The 17,971-nt window shown below is 39.1% G+C and overlaps 1 protein-coding gene across 9 annotated transcripts in view; it reads left to right on the forward strand.

Annotated features, from left to right (window-relative positions):
• ATG4C (autophagy related 4C cysteine peptidase) overlaps positions 1 to 17,971 on the forward strand; it is a 122,264-nt gene that overhangs the window by 41,545 nt on the left and 62,748 nt on the right. For 8 of the 9 annotated variants that reach the window (XM_044430052.1, XM_044430059.1, XM_044430062.1 and 5 more), the window contains one exon: positions 903 to 8,888. The exons of the other annotated variant lie outside the window; for it this stretch is intronic. In XM_044430052.1, the coding sequence (XP_044285987.1) occupies positions 903 to 1,073 (171 nt within the window). In that variant the 3' untranslated portion in view covers positions 1,074 to 8,888. Of the gene's footprint in view, positions 1 to 902; positions 8,889 to 17,971 lie in introns of those variants that run through there. 9 annotated transcript variants of the gene reach the window in all.

The following is a 17,971-nucleotide window of genomic DNA, read 5'->3' on the forward strand; positions in this document are numbered from 1 at the left end:
GGTCTGATGTGGGTTGAATTGATCCAATAGACAAACGATAAAAAGCTGCATCCTATTATCCTGTCCCTTGAGATCTATTGCCTTGTACCACCTGACTAAAAATTTCCAGATGATTTTCCTTTTTCTGTTCTTCTCTGCTTGCTACTGATTGTAAGTTATCATCAGAGGATGTGATTAAAGTAGGGTAAAATAAAATGTAAATCTGCAGAAGACACTAAAAATTGTGGACTCAGATTTTACTGCAAGCATGCTTTTCTGAGTTCTGATTGTTTAAAAAGTATCTAATCCTGTCAAGCTATTTAGATTTTTTAAATGTGTCAAATTAATTTGTCATTAACACTATTTTTGAGTTTCTAAATTGACCAGTCTTCCTAAATTGATGCTTATCTGAGGAATAATATGCCTTTAAAATATGTTGTAACCATATTCATAATTTGCCTGATTAAAATTGTAGCAGCCCAAATTGCTGCTGTGTTAGAACTGTGAGCCAGAAATTCCCAATTCAGAGTTTACTTTGGTCATGAAATCACTAACATCCAGATCTTTTTAGAAAGTACTGACAAAGTATGAGTGATTTATTTATCTTTTGTTGTGATTCTGCTATAGTGTGGATTTCTATTGTGCAAAAATGTGGGTATTCCAAGCGCAAAACTCATGTGTACATGTCTGGGAAGTTTTATGAAATGAAGCACTTCAAGATACACCAGAAATGCAAGAAAGGATGGTTGGCAATGTTTTAATCTCTTATGTGCAATGTTTTCTGTTCGGTGTTTAAAGTAAATTCTCAGTTGATGAATGCAGAAATTAAATTAAATTCTCAGTTGATGAATGCAGACATGTAGAAGAAGCATTGTTTTAGTCTTCTAATTAATGTGTTTCTTTGATACTGTGTTTTACTGTAGATTCTGAAATCTTCATCTAAGGAGAAATATCCCTTGTTTACGTTTGTAAATGGACATTCTAGAGACTATGAATTTGAGATGAATCCAGGCCAGGAAGAGAAAGTCCCGTTCTCTGAGGATGAAAACCAAAAGCTGAAATGTTTTAGTACTGAGGACTTTGTATTGTTGTGAAGACATTTTTATTTATTCATTTAAAATATGCCCAACCTTTCCACCTATCAGAATTTATAACAAGGCTTAAGAGTAGTATAAAACAATAGGTACAATGTAATTAAATACCATAAGAAAAAGCATGAATTCCCTGAGCAGGTAACAATAAACCAATAGAATTATCTAGAACTGTAAGTTCTTCCAAATGAATTTCAATGTATTGCAAATCATATGAAGGGAAGAAAGAGTTCTTCAGTATATACAAAGTACCAAGAAGGCCCTGTTTTGCATGGTTACCCACAATATTTCAGATGGCAAGAGACAGAGCAATGCCGCAGCAGTGTTTCAACTATTTCCAATATGGTGGCTGCCAGCATATCTCAGACTTCTGCATTCTAGGACATGAATTCCATCTAGCACAGACTTGGATTGGATGAATATAAAGGTGAAAGAAGTATCTCTCTTACCCTTTCCCAACATATATATCAAGGAGCAGCATATGAACTATTTTTGTGTTTTTCCAGGTATTTTTATGTAAATTTCTGTTATTTCACTTATCAAGCTAGAGATTCTTCCAAAAACTCACAATAGGGATTAAAACAAAAGTCAATAAATATATTTTATGGCATAATTAGTAAAGGCAGAGTTAAAATCAAGAGATGTGGAAGTTCTGGGACAATAGATATTCACCTGGTGCTGAAAAGAGAAACCATTTGTCTGCCATAAAGCAGATGCTGGTGATGCACAACATAATGTAGTCCTAGCCCTTGCTCACCAGCTAGTGTTTCCTGACACCTGTGTGGCCAACTGGTTTGGGGGGCATGTCACTTATTTTCCAGCCTTGGGCAGATAGTGATTTTGATATAATACATTTCAGCAGCACAACTTATACAACTCACTTGTAGCAGTTGTACAAGTTGTTGAACAGTTGGGTTCTTGAGTAGGCCTACATTGAGCTTAGGACACTGGAAGCAGCTTTAATGACAACAGCAATAACTATAAAAGATTTGTTGAGGTGGTGGCGGTGGCTTACCCTCACCGTTAGGAAACTACAGCCTGCCAAATGGTTTTGTGCTCCTACTTCCCCAGTCAACATGGCCACTGGTGAGATCAATGGGAATTATAGTTCACCAACATCTGGAGGGCCTTGGAGTCCCAGGGCTATAGAGGATAGAGGATTAGGCATGTCCATCAAGCTAATCACCATAGTGTAGTCCATCTCTTGCATAGGTTTGAGTACTGGCAGAATGTTCAAACTCTGCAATGTGAGCTTGTGCCTAAATCATCTTGTAAATGTATAATGGTAAACATTTTATTTTATAGTGGATGCACATAATAGATGTGCTTGTACAAGAAGATATCATTGTCATTCTGATATGGTAGAATTATGATGTGCCAAGCTTGACCTCTAGAATGTTTTATACTATATTTTGCTGTTTTTAACCATGTCAGATTCAAATCAGTTCTTGATGATGGAGAACTGTTACTTTTTTTTTAGTTAACTGTTTTATTTAATTTGCTTTTCACTCAGTTTTTTTTCACATTTTTATAGATACCTGCTTCAGAGTACCTGTGATGCAACAGGTGTCTGAATATTGTGGTGAAATTTGGTTTGGCAGGTCATCTTTCAATCCAGTTAAAGGCAGACGTGTGAAGTAGCTCGTATGACAGGTTTTTAATATGGACTAAAATATATTAAGAACAAGTACCTAGGTTGTTGTCTTGAGTAAAACCTTACTTACCTTCAGTAAAAACTTAACTGATCAAGAACCAGTGAATAAAAATATTAGTGTTACTCTACCTGCACCTCAACAATGTTTAATAATATAATCATAAAATGCCAGTATTGCACTGCATGTTGCTGAAGAGTATATCCACTCTTTAACAGTTGGCAATTTTGTAAGCTGAGCAGTGAGTTAAGGTCCTGCTTAACAATAAGATCTTGTAATGGCCACTCATTAAGATCATGGTTGAACCGTAATAGGAAGAGGTAATGCAGTATTGGCTTCCCCAATGATTTGGAAGGGTATGTCACTAATATTAAACTACTACCAATCGCAGTAGACAAAAGCAATTATTAGATAGGAGCTGTGTTTGTTTCTTTTCCCCAAATATAATTTGGATTCCTATAATCTTAACAGGGCAGCTTCTAAATCATTCTAACTGCAGGATGAGGAGTCAACAGTAAATGGAGGCTGTGCATTTTGAAGTACCAATCACTTTAGAAAGAAAAGAAAATGGATGCTTTATAAAACGTGAAAATGTGAAATGCCCTTGGATTTATTTATTTATTTTTCTTGCAGAAGTGATTTTGTTCCACTGTCACAAGTTAAGATGTGTTAAATGCTCTGGTTAGTTGTTGTGAACCAGTATTAACATTCTGATATAGCTGAATGGGATTGCAATTAACAGGTGGGATTAGGGTTTATGCAGTGACATAATTAAGGACATTTTATAAATTGTGCAGTGCAATCCTATTTTTTTTAACACAGAAGCAAGTTTAATAAGTGTGGTTAGGATTGCAATCTTGTTCTCTTCATGCATTCTTGTTTTTAAAATGAACATGGCCTTAAACACTTCTGCATCTATCAATCAGTCTGAATTATTCTACTCTAATAAATTGATTATTTAATAAGCATAGCTTTAAAAGTAAAAATGTTGTTGTTAAAACCAGGAAATAAACACTATCAAATGTGTTTGCTATTTAAACATCACTATTTCCTGTATCTACAGTGAAGTGCAGAGTATCTATAAACACAGAGAAAGCTTTAACCACAGATCCCTTGAATGAATTTTCATGTTTTCCACTTTATGCTTCATTCTTTAGAATTTACTGTGACAGAGACATAGGTGCAATAATCACAGAAAACCTGTGACATAATATACTAACTGTATGTCTGCATGCAGAACTGTTTTTTCACTAATTGGTGCAAAATACCATTTGTGCCCTCCTAAACAGCTAAAGTATTGCATTTCTCTTCTATTGTACTTTTAGCTTCTATTTAAGTTCAGTCTTTATTTTCTGTTCATCTTTTGCCATTTGACTGGTTCCCAGCAGGAAAAGAGCTCACCTAGTGAGCAATTATGCAGAAGGAAAACTCTCTAGGGCAAATCAATAAGAGTTTTAAGATAGTTCACAAAATTGAGACCGTATTTAGCCTGCTAGGAGAAAACTTTTTCCCCCTAATATAATTCTTCTAGACCCATCAAAATATGTTTTTGGGCTTTCTCTGTCAACTGGGAGCCAATAGTTGAACTGCTACAGCCATACCAAAAAAATAAAATTCCATCTAATAATTTTGTACAAAAAGAAGTCCTTGATTTTTTTCCCCAGATCCTCAGAGGATTTGATGAATATTCTTCCCATTTTCCTTAAACCAACTCTTTGTTGGACAAAATAATTGCCGTATTTCTATAGGCTCACACAAGCTAGAACTTCCTCATGAATTGAGATACTGTAATGGGATACATTGCAAAACTGTAGCATCCAAGTCCAATTTTCTGTATCTCCCAAAAGTCTGATAATTTTACACAGAAAAGTGACATTTTTGAAACTCAGTTTTGCCAGCAAAATATTGTCTAGAAAGACAAACATTACAGAGTAATCTGCATCCCATCCTACCTCTGACACATTTGTAGATTGTCCTTATCTTTAGGCCTGTGTTACAGTGGTGACAAGTTAAATTACTAAGTTACTATAAATTAATGTTTTTCAGTAACTACAAAGGACTTTAATTTGAAACCACGTTAATTACATGGTGATTCTTGTTACCTCTCCTGCATTATCTCCCTGAAATCTCTGCAATTAATTTGTGTCATTACTGTTGTTGCTGCTGCTGTTTCTGAACACAAACCGCCTTAGCATTTGCTATCACACACCCAGCAGTTGCCTATTTTCTTAAAGGCATCTTTACAAATCACCTGGTTTTAGTTATTCACCACAACACATCAAATGAAGATGCAAGTGAGATTAAAATGGCCAGAACTTTATTGAGAAGTATGGACATTTGAGTTTAACTGTGAGCTCAGTGCACAAGGCACACACTCATTTATCTTCATAACAGGCCTGCCCAGTCTGGGCCTGGACTTTACTGTGTGTGTGTGTGGTCAGTTCCTTCAGCTTTTCATATAGGTCACAGCCTTTGGCTAAACATTGATCTCAGTTTTGTAGACAATTTGGTCATGTTTATACAAAACCATAATAGTACTTACTTGCATAAGGAAGATTCTGCCTGCATCTGTATTTGTGTTTGCTGTCTCCAGATTTTTCACAAAAGCGCTCATATTAAGCCTGAAAAAAAATTAAATCCCTGCTATATCCTGTGAAACCTTGTCAGTCAATTCCATCATTCAGATCTTACATCAAACCATGACCTCTACTACGTAGTCACTCCCTTCCCCCTATATTTTCCTATGCAATTGAAGGAACATCTGGTGCCAGCCAGATGCCGTAAATGCTGAACCAATGTATCTGTAATTCTAACTCACTCCTGAGCTCAAAATACTAGCTAGACCTTCATATTTTGGCCATACAGTCAGAATTATCACAAGCACATGTGAAGCCAAAAATTGTAAATCACTGGTATACCCACTACTTCCCTATTCATGTAATCTCACTTTTAGCCTCCTCTGACATCTTCTCTGGCAGATCTACAATGACTTCTCTCAACAGTCCAGTAGCTGTAAGTACTACCGAAATAGTAAGCTGTAAGACCCTATTGAAATAAAAATGTGATGTGCTAAAGGCATTCTCATTGCTGCAAAGGATCAGAAGCCTCAGCACTTGCCCTATAGATAGGACCCAAGTGCTGCCAATAAGTAAATAAATGGTCTTGTGTCATGTAGTTCTAGTCAATTTCCATAAACTGCAAATGAGTCTGCAAATCCAGGATTTCAATGGTGAATTTGAGGTCCAAAAGGAACTACAACAAACGTGTGAGGCTAACTGTGCAGCAGAACAAAACTATGGATACCAACATTTATGAGCCCATCTTGGTAAGTCAGGAGGTTTTTTAACTCTCCCTTTTGAATGTTAAATCTTGGCCTAAAACCTTCCATGATTCTGTAACTAGTGGATCCTCCTTGTATATAGGCAATTAGTTTAGTAGACCCCAAGCCCAGGCTGATCATGCCTAAAGTGGCAGGTGCATTTGAATATATTGCCTCTCTTGGAAAATTTTGGCCTGATTCAAGTGTTCCATTTGCTACTATACCTGCTCCCAATGTGTTGGCAAGCTAAACATGATTTGTGAGAGTGGACGAAAAGCAAAAGAAAGGAAGAATTCCTTTACAGAGAGGCAGAATGTTCTAGTTTCTGGAGCTTAAACAGCCAAATGTTATTTGCTCATGCAAATACAAATTCTTACATTAATAGGAGCACAGTCTTGATTTCTCCATCCAGCTGGGGAAAACTTGTCCGATGGTAAACAAAGAACAGTAGCGTTCCTTTTATCTTCCTGTTTTGCTAAAAGCAAAAGATGGTATGCAGCCATTGTAGAGTCATTTTAATTGTAACTTTGTAACACTTGCCATCAGTAAGATCACTTTTGTTCTGTTTTTAGGAATTGGGGTACATAGAGCATCAGGAATGCACAACTTGACCCCTTGTTCTCAGGATTTCTGTTAGCCCTACATGAAAGAGTGCTTGTGTTGAGATGTTCTGCTCTGAGGCTGTTCTCTGTCTACCATGTATTTACAGAGATGTATGAATATTTGATTAATGAGTCATGGTCTCTGAAGAAATTTAATAACTGTACTGGTGTACAAAGCCAATTCCTTTGCTGTTAACACAGCTGCCAATGGTTTCTGTGACACCGAAGCCCTTTCTAGATGTGATTGTGTTCTGGGAAGTACATTCCTTCTTTACAAGGCAAGAAATTATTCACTCCCCAATTTTTGAACCTTTGCAAGCTCACTTTACTGGCTCTTATTTGTAAAGATTTTTCCTAAGGAAACAATCTGTGACATGTAAGCTATAAAAAGCTTTGTTTTTGTTCTTTTCATAAAAGTTGACAGGAAGTCCAGGTTACAAGGATTCCTTCCTATCAATGTCTCCTTTTATAAATGAATAATCAATGGCCACCTTTTCTTCTTGCAGCACCCCTTTTCTTGTTCCAAATGTCCTTATCTATATATGGCCTTTCAGTTAAAGCAGACTTCTTGATGTCCTTTGGTTGTGTTGGATTGCAGCTCCCATAATCTACCGTCATGTTGGCTGGGTATGATAGGAATTGTAGTCAAACTCATTTGGAGGGCATCAAGTAGAGGAAAATTGCATTAAATATATTCTCTTTTTAAAAATAAGCAACCATTGTTCTATGATATGTTAGCATTTTTAAACAGTTCCAATGGAGCCTCATCATTTGTAATCGTGAAATAGAAGAGTCTATGTTAGATGGACTCTTCTATTTTAATTTTAATTATTTTAAATTTTAATTTCTAATGTTCATGTGTGTTCAGAAGAATGGACACACTTTCTCCTCACTTTCAGCTCAACCCTGTGTGAGTTTAATGAAAGGTACAGCCTAATGAAGTGCAGCCTTAGAATTTTTAGATATGTGGGGAATGAAGATTCCTAAGCATGACTTCTCTGTTCCCAGTAGATGTTTGTACCACTACCCAAGCCACAATCCCTGTCAATTTTGAAAAACTGGAGGATTGATCCTTCTGCCTTTTATTTCTGGCTCCTGATGGGTATTTGTTTATATCCAGAAATGGTGGTAATAAATGTCCACATATATGTATAAAAATAAGCCATGCCAGTCCATAAGAAAGTCTCCAAAGAGCAACCGAGCATGCACAAATTGTGGTGAGGCTGTTTTGATCACCAGGTCTTTTCACCAGATTTTACAAAAAGTGAAGGGCAGGGGGAAAGGAAGTTCAGACACCTCTACTAAGTGTCTCACAATTTTCAAGCTGCATCTAATACATTTGCCACACTTTTTTGCACCACCTGTGCACATGAAATATCAAGAGCTAAGGAAATTTGGAAGTCCCTTTTCTTGAGAGAACAGATGATGGAAGCATAGGTTTCCCTTTGTCTCTGTCACTCTCTTAAACTATGCTGTGTGCAAGTCATGTGGCCATCTAGGTGTTAGACTCCAGTTCCCATCAGTTCTCACTACTGGCTATGGTTTCAAGTACTGATGGGTGCTGCAGTTGAGCAAAATCTGATGAGCCACATGTTCTTTCCACATTCATATTCTTCCTCCGCTTAAGAAGATGCTTTGGGCTAGTAGCTAAGTCTACATAACATTGCTTTCTGGGTTCCAGATGTTGAACTTGGTCAGCTCCAGATAGCATGGCTAATGGCCAGGGGTGATGGGAGATGTTGTTTTTATTTCTATACTGCCTCACAGCCAAAGCTTCTGGGTGGTTTGCGTAATCCAGTTGTAGTCCCAACAATATGTGGAAGAGAGCAATTTTCCTTTTTATAGTGCTTGATGCACTTTGTGCAAAGTATTTGTACATACTATAGTTTGTACATATTGTACATAGTTTGTACATAAGGTGTCCAGATCTTGTGAGATCTGGTGGAACCTAGGCACTGACATTCTGAGCTTGCAAGCATGTGGGCTAGAACATCTTCTTGAAGCAGAAATATGACATACATTATTTGTTTGCAGCTTGCTTGTTTGTGGATTAACATTTTCCAGTTGTATTTCTCTTTATTTTTCCTTGAATCTGGTTGCTATTTTCACCTGGCTTACAGCACTTATTTGATATTGGATGTTTATTAAGATATGTGTTTTTATCAGAACTTTTATTTTTATTAAAATATTTGAATTAATGTAAGAAATGTGGTAATGATATAATAATAAAAAATTACTAATATAATTAAGTGATTATACAAATAGTATTCATTTTTAATGCTAAAAATCCAGAAAACTCCAAAGTTAGCTAATTCTACTGTTCTCTGCCAGTTTGATACTGTGATGCAGAACCTGGCAAAGATTGACAACTCCGTAAATGTGTCGAATGATTTGAAAGTGTTGGTACATATAATATAGCTTTTTCTAGGCTGTTCATATGATCAAGCTGGTAATCAGAATATTATATGGGGAATTGTATGTACCTGCAGAAGTTTTTGTAGTTTTTAAAGGGTGAAGACATACATACACTCCTCTATGGTAAAAGTTTCTTTGTCCAGAAAGCAAATGTCAGTTTTTTTTCATAGTGCTTAAAATATATATGTCCAATCCCTGTTTAATGGTTTACGCTGCTAATTGCTGCTTCCTGCACCAGAATTTATTTTTGTACTTTATTTAAACTTAAAATTTGTTTAAATTTACTTTACTTATATTAAGATTGTTTTTAATAGTTTAAGTTATTGACTGTTCATTTGTATGTCAGGTTCTATTATTGATTTAATTTTGACTGTTGGTTTTTATGGTATAAACTGTATTATGCATTGTTTTAACGGTTGTAGCAACATGTTGTGAGCTGCCCAGAGAGCCTTATGGCTAATGGGGTGGCATACAAGTCAAACAAACAAACAAAGTAGCTTCAGACAACACCTTCAGCGGTGCTTTACTTGAACAAGCAGGGAAGCATGCATTTTTCGCCCTGATCCACCTCATGATCCAGATATGGGACTGGTGCCTGGGGAGAAGGATCACCCTCATGGCTAGGACCATCAGCATTACAGCAGATGCCCTCAACAGGAGGACCAGGGGGACCCACATATGGGAGCTGCATCCAGAGGTCATTACACAGCTGTTCCAGACCTGGGGTATTCCATTGGTGGACCTCTTCATCACCCTGACAAATGGAATGTGAGACCACTTCTGCTCCCAAGCGAGGATCAGACATGGAACATCAGGAGCCACATTCCTTCTCCAGTGGGAAAGGACCCCATTTTATTTGTTCTCTCTATTCCCACTTGTCACCAGGGTGTTGGTGAAGATTTGGAGGGAAAGGACTTCCTGTATCCTGGTCACACCATGGTGGCCCCAGCAGGGGTGGTTCACCCACCTCCACCTGTCTGAGAACAACTACATAGGGCTTCCAATGTGACTAGTCATCATCTCCCAGGATCAAAGGATTATCTTTCACCCAGATGTTGGTATCCATCTCACAGAATGGAGGATCAACTGGTAGATTGGGAGATCTCTTTCCATCCTAAAAAAAGAGGAGATCCCAGAAGCAGCCTTGCAACCAAACATGAGATGTTCCTATTCAGTGAAATGAAATCTTTTTGCCGCTTTTCCTTTCAATCCACATCAATTCTTCATCCATCAGATCCTCACTCCAATATATGCCACTAAAACACATAGGTTTGAGGATTTTCTGTACCCCAAAACAGCCCTTTAGTACTAGATAACACAGGAATTGGTGTCTGGTGAGTGGGATGTAGAAAAGGTAAGGTATCTCTCTTCAAAGATAGAGTCATAAGAAGGGAGAAAAGCATCAACCTTGAAGTTGCCAATCGTCTGTCTGTCTGTCTGTCTGTCTGTCTGTCTGTCTGTCTGTCTTTGCATTTATAGCTCACAAAACTATTCCAACAGGAATTTCTAAGTAGCTTACAGCAGGTAATCAAAATAAATGATAACATTAATGATATATCAAACAACAACAATTTAACAATGGTCATTTAAAACTTTATCAGGTGATGGGACAACCATATACAGCCATGTATTAAAAACAATTTAAAGTCAATACCTGAAGAAGAGAAACATTTTTGCTTGGCACCAAGAAGAGAGCAATGTTGGTGCCAGCTGAATTTCTCTAGGAAGCCTGTTATACAAATGGGGGCCTGCCACTGAGAAAGTTCCTCTATTTGCCAAGTCTCCTTGAGGATGGCTCTCTTAAAAGGGCCTTCTGCCCAGATCTTAATGGGTGGGCTGGTATATATGGGAGAAGACAGTCCTTTAAGCAGCCAGGTCCTAAGCCATTTAGGGCTTTATATGTTTAAATAAGCACTTTAAATGGGCCAGGGCTTCAACTCGCAATCAGTATAATTTATATAGAACTGTTGTTATGTGGACCATCAAATTGGCACCTGTTACTAAATGCATGACCCAGTGTTAAACCAGCTGGATTTGCCAGATCATCTTCAAAGGCAGCCTCACATAAAGCACATTACAGTAATCTAATCTGGATGTTACCAATGAATGAGGGACTGTGGCCAGGTAATGTCTGCCCAGGTAAGGGCAAAGTTGATATATTTACTTTTGCTGAAGGAATGTTCCCCTTGCCACTGAGTCCGCCTGAGCCTCAGGTGATAGTCCTGGGTCCAGGAACATGCCCAAGCAGTGGATCCTGCCCTTTAGGGGGAGAGCGACCCCATCCAGGACATGATAATGACCCTCCAATCTGTCAGCACTTCCATCTTGTCTGGATTGAGTTTCAGTTTATTGACCCTCATCCTGTCCTTTATTGAGGCCAGGCACAGGTTCAACACAAAGACTGCCTCTCTTGGATTGGATATAAATGGGGGTAATGTTGAGTATCATCAGCATATATATAGCACAGCAGCCCAAACCTCCTGATGATCTCCCAGTGGTTTCATGCAGATGTTGAACAGCATAGTATAGAGGCCTGCAGAACCCATGGTGCAACCACCATGGGGCAGAGCAATTCTCCCCAGCACCACCTTCTGAACATAGTTGGCCAGAAAGAAGTGGAACCACTGCAAAGCAGTGTCCCCAACTCCCACCCTAACCAACCTGTCCAGAAGGACACCGTGGTCAATGGTGCCGAAAGCTGCTGAGAGGTCCAGGAGAATCAACAAGGTCGCACTGCCCCGTCTCTCTCCCAGCAAAGGATGACCAAGGCAATCTCTGTCTTGAACCCCAGCCTAAGACAGAATTGAAATGGATCTAGAAAATCATTCAAGAGTACCTGGAGCTGCCCACCTGCTCCAACAACTTGCCCCAAAAGGGGAGGTTTGCTAACAGTTGGTAGTTGGTGACTATCCTTGGGTCCAGGTTTTGCTATTTTAGGAGTGGTACTGCCTGTTTAACTGGCTGGAACCAATTCCTCTCTCAAAGAAGCATTGGCAGCCTCCTAGACCCAGGCACGAACCCCCTCCATGGATTTTCCAATAAGCCATGATAGGCAAGGGTTGAGTGGGCAAGTGGTAGGATGGACAGAGTCAACAACCTTGTCCACATCATTGGGTTGCAATAACTGAAATTCATCCATCAGAATAGGACCAAAGAATGGTGCAATGGATGCATCACCCTAAGACTGAGCTGATTTAACTGTGGAGTATAGCTCACACCGTATCTGAGCAGCTTTTCTCTTGAAGTGCAACACAAATTCATCACAGTCAGCCATTGAGGGCTCTGGAGTCTCATCCAGCAAACCAGATGGTAAGAGACTTTAGACTACTATCCAAAATAGCTCGACTGGCACTGTGAATAAGCAACACAGGTAGCAAAATACCAATGTTTACCAGTTTTATTGCCACAGAATAGGCTTGATAGTGGGTTCTAAGCCATGTTCAGTTGGACTTTTCTTCCTCTTGCACTCTACCTATCCCCTTTCTGGCTTCATCACCCTCAGTTCAGATGTATAGCAAGGAAATGACCAGGCTCTGCAGGAGTGGAGAGGACACTTAGGTGCAATCAGGTCAACTGCCCAAGTCATTTTCCTGTTCCACAGGGCGACTTGAGCTTCAACATGGGCACTGCTTAGCGAATTGAGCAACTAAACAGATCACCTAGCCACATTCTTTGCCACTGGTGAAGTCTGCTTTATTTCTATTTAAAATAATAGAAATATTTCTTTTATTCTATTTGTTTTATTTGCTTCTGTACATGTAACCGCAGAAGCAAATAAGAACCTTTTTTTGGTCCTGTTTCAGTTCTGTATTTGTTCTTTTTCTGGTTATGCATAAGTAGTGAAGCTCAGCAAAGGGCTGTCCTTTTTCCTTTCCTAACTCCTGAAATGCATTAGGTGGAAAGCATTAATTTCCCATTAACCCAGGGACTGTGTGCAATGGTGTCATTAAATCAGATACAGGAAATCACTGGCAGAGTAGACATCTCCTTCCCAGGACCCTTCCATGTGCCACCCTAATCTCTGGCAGGTTGGGGGATGTTCTGGAACAGATTTGGGTAGTGGGGAAGGGACGACTGAGAGACCCCATCTGCTAGCAGAAGTTCCTGCCCTTGGCCCATGTGATAATTGGGTCCATCTCAATATTTCTAGCTCCAAATACCTGTTATAAAATGTTGAAGCTTGAACAATGTATTGCATTGAACATGAAAGTTGTCCAGCAGTTTGGGAGTTTTAAAACATGTATTTATATTTTAATTTGCAAAATAATACACTTTTGTGTATCTGGGAAGTCCTCCTAGTTTGTCGGACTTATTTTACCTTACCTACCTTACCTTAAAACAATACTGTATTTTTTGGTAATCTCATTTTGTTTACAACTGGTAAAATACTATGCCACTCAAGTTTAGTGTTAGAGGGAATTGTTAGAGTGGCAGAGCAATGCTTATGCTACCAATGTGATTAAAATTGGTGTTACTCCTATTTTGGGGAGGTATTGAGATTTCCACAGCAAATAAGTCACTGTTCATTTGCTCATTCCCCATTTTTATTTCTAATATCTGTGAAAAGATCAATTCTCACTTAGGAAGTTAGGTAGATGTTTTAGTGGTGTTACTTCAGTTAAAGTACTTGAAATAATGAGAAGAAATGGAGGGGGGGAGAGAAGGATAAATTTAGTGCAGAGGCTTTCATGAGAAGCTTTAACCGCAGCTTAGAATTATACATGCTCTGCAGAATTTCCTGCAACCCCTTTCTCCTTAGGGCCACAATGCATTACAGCAGAAGTATAATGAAGCTGCTATAAAATCTCTGGTAATTAAGGGGGATTTGACAGTAATTGCAACAGTGAATCAACTTAATTATTACCTGCTTCAAAGAGAGCTAAACTGATGTTATAATCTAACCTTTCCTACTTTTAAAATGAGAGATTAAACAAGTATGTGTAGCATTTAAGAATTAAATCTGTTGAGATAGAATTCCATTAATATGCTTTCTATCTTTCTTACACACACACATACGTTTGGTACCTATAGCTGATCTTAGCAACAAACCACTGAAACATGGAGCATTTGTTCCTAGATTGAGCGTTCTTTTCCTGCCCAACATCTGTGATGGAAACTGTCTCCTTGACTATTAACAGAAGGACCCATATAAAACCCTCTAAAGTATAAAAACTGCATGTATCATTGTGCTTCCCCTAGCAGCCTTGTAAAGAAAGCAAGTTGAAGGTAGAGAGTATTGACTGGTTAATTTTAAATGAAATGTGCTGTGAGTGAGTGAGTGTGTGTGGGTGAGAGTGGGGGGGGGGGAGAGAGAAAGAGAGAACGTCATACAGTCAGTGAAGATGAATTGGCCAGTTCTCACAAAGGATGGGAGTAAGAACAAGGATCTCATCCAAGGATCTAAATTAGGACCAGTGCTATTTATGTTATCAATGGATAACATTGATAACTCAGGTAGTCAACTGTTCGGATGATGCCAGATTCATTAGGATGGTAAAATCCCAAGAGAAATCTGAAGAGCTTGAAAAAGAGGAATGGGCAACACAATAGCAAGCAGGTAGCAACTGTAAGGGTGGTGACACACCTTAGAGCAGACACCAGGCAATCCAGTGACAGTGGCTCCCAAGGCACCCTGGACACTTTTCTTGGTGCCTACTAAGGAGTATCCACTTTTCTTTTTAACCCTAATGCATTTTGTTACTTGGCAGCCAACATAGTTTGAAATTGTTTGAAATGCTGTGAAATAGGTTCATGTTGATGCTGAAAACTATGTCTTCAAAGGAATTGTTTAGTATGTTGGGGCTCAGACCTCACTTCTGCTTTGCATTCAGTGTTTGGGGCAGGTTACTCATCTTTGCCTCACATTGAATAGTAACCATTTTGTGGTGGTGCCCAAGCCATTTTTAAAAAATTGCTCAACATGTCGACATCCCAAGAAGATTCCCTACTCCTTAAAGACATGTTCAAATGAAAGAGAAGAAAAAGAAAAGAGTTCCGAAGCTACAGATTCATTTCTGTTATTTTTTCTAGCTGCCAAGTCAATTTGGCCGTGTGGGAGAAGTTGAGCACTTTCTAATTAAGTCTGTTTGGAGTCCAGATCTTAGACACCAATTTTAGTTTACAACACAGAACAAAACAAAAAGCTCTCGGTAGACCTTTAAGCCTTTAAGGACCAGTTAGAAATTTTGGTGATGCTCCAAATACTGCAATCCCAGAGTTTGCCTTACAGGATTCTGGGAAACTTCCTACTCCAATCTAAGAGAAAATCAAAGGTTATTCTGATCTGTGGGGAACTTCCATCTGAGAGCCAAATGTAGTTCCGTAGGCCTCCCAGTCCAAACTCTGCCCAGGCCATGCATCCTTAACCAGCCCCCTCCATATCACTGTAATCTGTTCTTTCTGTCAGCTACAAATAGGGTCTTAATGGATTTTGACTGTATTCATGCAGAATGAGACAGAATATTTTTCCACCACTGTTTTTATATCAGCATCAGCATCCCCTTGTGTAGTCCTCCTCTCCATTTTATCCATGCAAGAACCCTAATAGGTAGGTCAGGCTGAGAGTCAGTGACTGTCCCAAAGAACATGAGGACTACACCTTATAGTCTCTTGACTAATTTTACTTATGGTGAGTTTTTAAAGTTGATAGTACCTTCTTCTTCCTCCCCTCCCCTCCCCTCCCCTCCCCTCCCCTCCCCTCTTTTCTTCTCAGTTGATTAATTGCTTAATTCATTACTCATCTAAGGGTGCAGAGCAGGAAGAGGGTGGAGCTGCTCTTCATTTCCCCATCCTCACACCCTGCATTTTTACAAGATGAGATTTTTTGCCCATCCAGTCCAGGTATCCAGTCAGAGCAGAGTGGGAGAGGAGGGCAGAGCAGCTTCAAGATAACTCGTGTCACTGATGACCCCCTGTCCCCCTGAACACCCACTGACATTGTCTGACTGGAGGGCCTGGGGGTGGGCAACTGGATTTCTCCACCAGATTATACTCTGCAGCCAGAGCAGAAGACAGAGTGACCCAGGACTGGGAACAGGAAGTGTTCTAGATGGGGTTGTGCTCCCTCTGAAAGAGCAGGGCTGTAGCTGGGAGTACTTTTGGGCCCAGAGTTGCTCCTGAATGTCCAGGTGTGCGCTTGTGGCAGCCAGGAGCCTTTGGCAGGTGTTTCATCTACACTCCTTCCAGGAGAAGAAGGATCCGTCCCCAGTGGCACTTGCCTTATTTCCTAAACTACTGTAACTTAAAAGTATAGTTGGCACAAAAATCAGACTTTTTGGTATTATTACATCTATCTCCCTCTTGGAAGGAACCCAAGGTAGCTTACCAAGCTGAGATGCATATCATAGACCACAGTGCACACATTTTGCTAGAGCTGCTCTGGCTGCCAATTTATTTCCAGGTTCAGTTCAAGGTGCTGGCCCTGACCTGTGAAGCCTTTAATGTCGGGTCACAATATCTCAAGGACTGCCTGCTTTCATTTGCTGCTCTGCTGTATGGCTAAGGTTCAGTTGGTTAGTTTCTCTCACCTAGGAAACTCTCTTGCTAGAGGGCTTAGATTGGCTCCAAAGAAGATGTTCTTATTTTGCTTATCTTTTTACAACACTTAGATTGAACTGGTTATTGCTCTCTAAGTCTTTTAAAACATAGTTTTTAATTTAATTTGTAATATGTTTTACAAATGTTTTAAAACTTTCTGTTGTATCCTGCCTGGAGTGAAAAGGATATAGAAATATAATTTTATTTTAATTAAATACCTAGGATACATAGCAACAGCAAACATTATGTCCACAGCTAAATCTCACGCAGAATACCCTGCATTCCTCCACAGTCTATGCAAGATGGGAAACCAAATGAGATCAAACTGAAATCAGACCCCAAACCCTTCTTCATTAGAGTTCTCAAATTAAGATTATTGAACCAGGAGGTGAGCCCACATAGTAGAGTGCCCCACTATTTCTTACAGGTAAGCTAAATGGAAATGTAAGGGTTTTTTTTAAAGATCTTAGCCAGATGAATAGAACTGCATCCCATGCCTGTGGTGGGGCACGCACTGGGGCAGCTAGGCAAAATCAAAATCTTTTTAAAATTGGACATGAACAGCACATTTTGGACAATACCATTGATTGAACACTCCATGCAGGTAACTATGCTTCTCATCCCCTTTGTGTGTTACTGTGAATTCCATCACCAGACAAGTGGCCCCCAGTATCCAAACAACAATGGTTTGTGGAGGCAGCCCTCAATATGGTGAAGATGCAATGGAAGGATCCAATTGGCTGCTTTCCACCCTCCTTAGAGGCAACTAAATATTTGTGTTGGAAGTTTAACAATTTCACATTTTAGTTCTTCAAGAGCTCTTGGGGTGGATACCATCTGGATTGATTGATTCATTCATTTGTAATTTGCAGTTAGACCTAGAACGTAATTGCTTGTCACCACTACTTGCCTCATTTCTTCAAAACCATATCCTTAAAAAAGTCAGTTCAAGTGCAAGAATCTGTCCAAGATCCTCTGCAGTGAAGAATGATGCAAATAATTCATTCAGCTTCCTGCATCTCACCTATGTTACTTGAGCATATTTTAAACTCCTTTGCCGTCTCACAGTCAAACTTTTTCCCTAGCTGCTTTTCTATTTCCGTTGTAATTAAAGATATTTTTATTGTTGGTTTTGATGTTTTTAGTTTATTTATGTATTTGGTTTTCTTTTGTGTTCCTTTTTGGCTTATTCGTTTAGGTGAGTGTTCCATTGTTTTAAGAAAGCTGTCCAGCCACTTTAACTCTGTCTTAGATTAAGCATTTTTTTTCTAAGCTGAGCTTCAATTATTTTGGCTTTGAATAATCCACAAGCTTCCTGGAGAATCATTATCCTCTTTACTCTCCTTTTCAACTTTGTTTACTAGTTTTCTCACTTTT

This window comes from Varanus komodoensis, unplaced genomic scaffold (genome assembly GCF_004798865.1).
Source record: "Varanus komodoensis strain SLA01 unplaced genomic scaffold, ASM479886v1 scaffold20_1, whole genome shotgun sequence".
Taxonomy (NCBI): domain Eukaryota; kingdom Metazoa; phylum Chordata; class Lepidosauria; order Squamata; family Varanidae; genus Varanus; species Varanus komodoensis.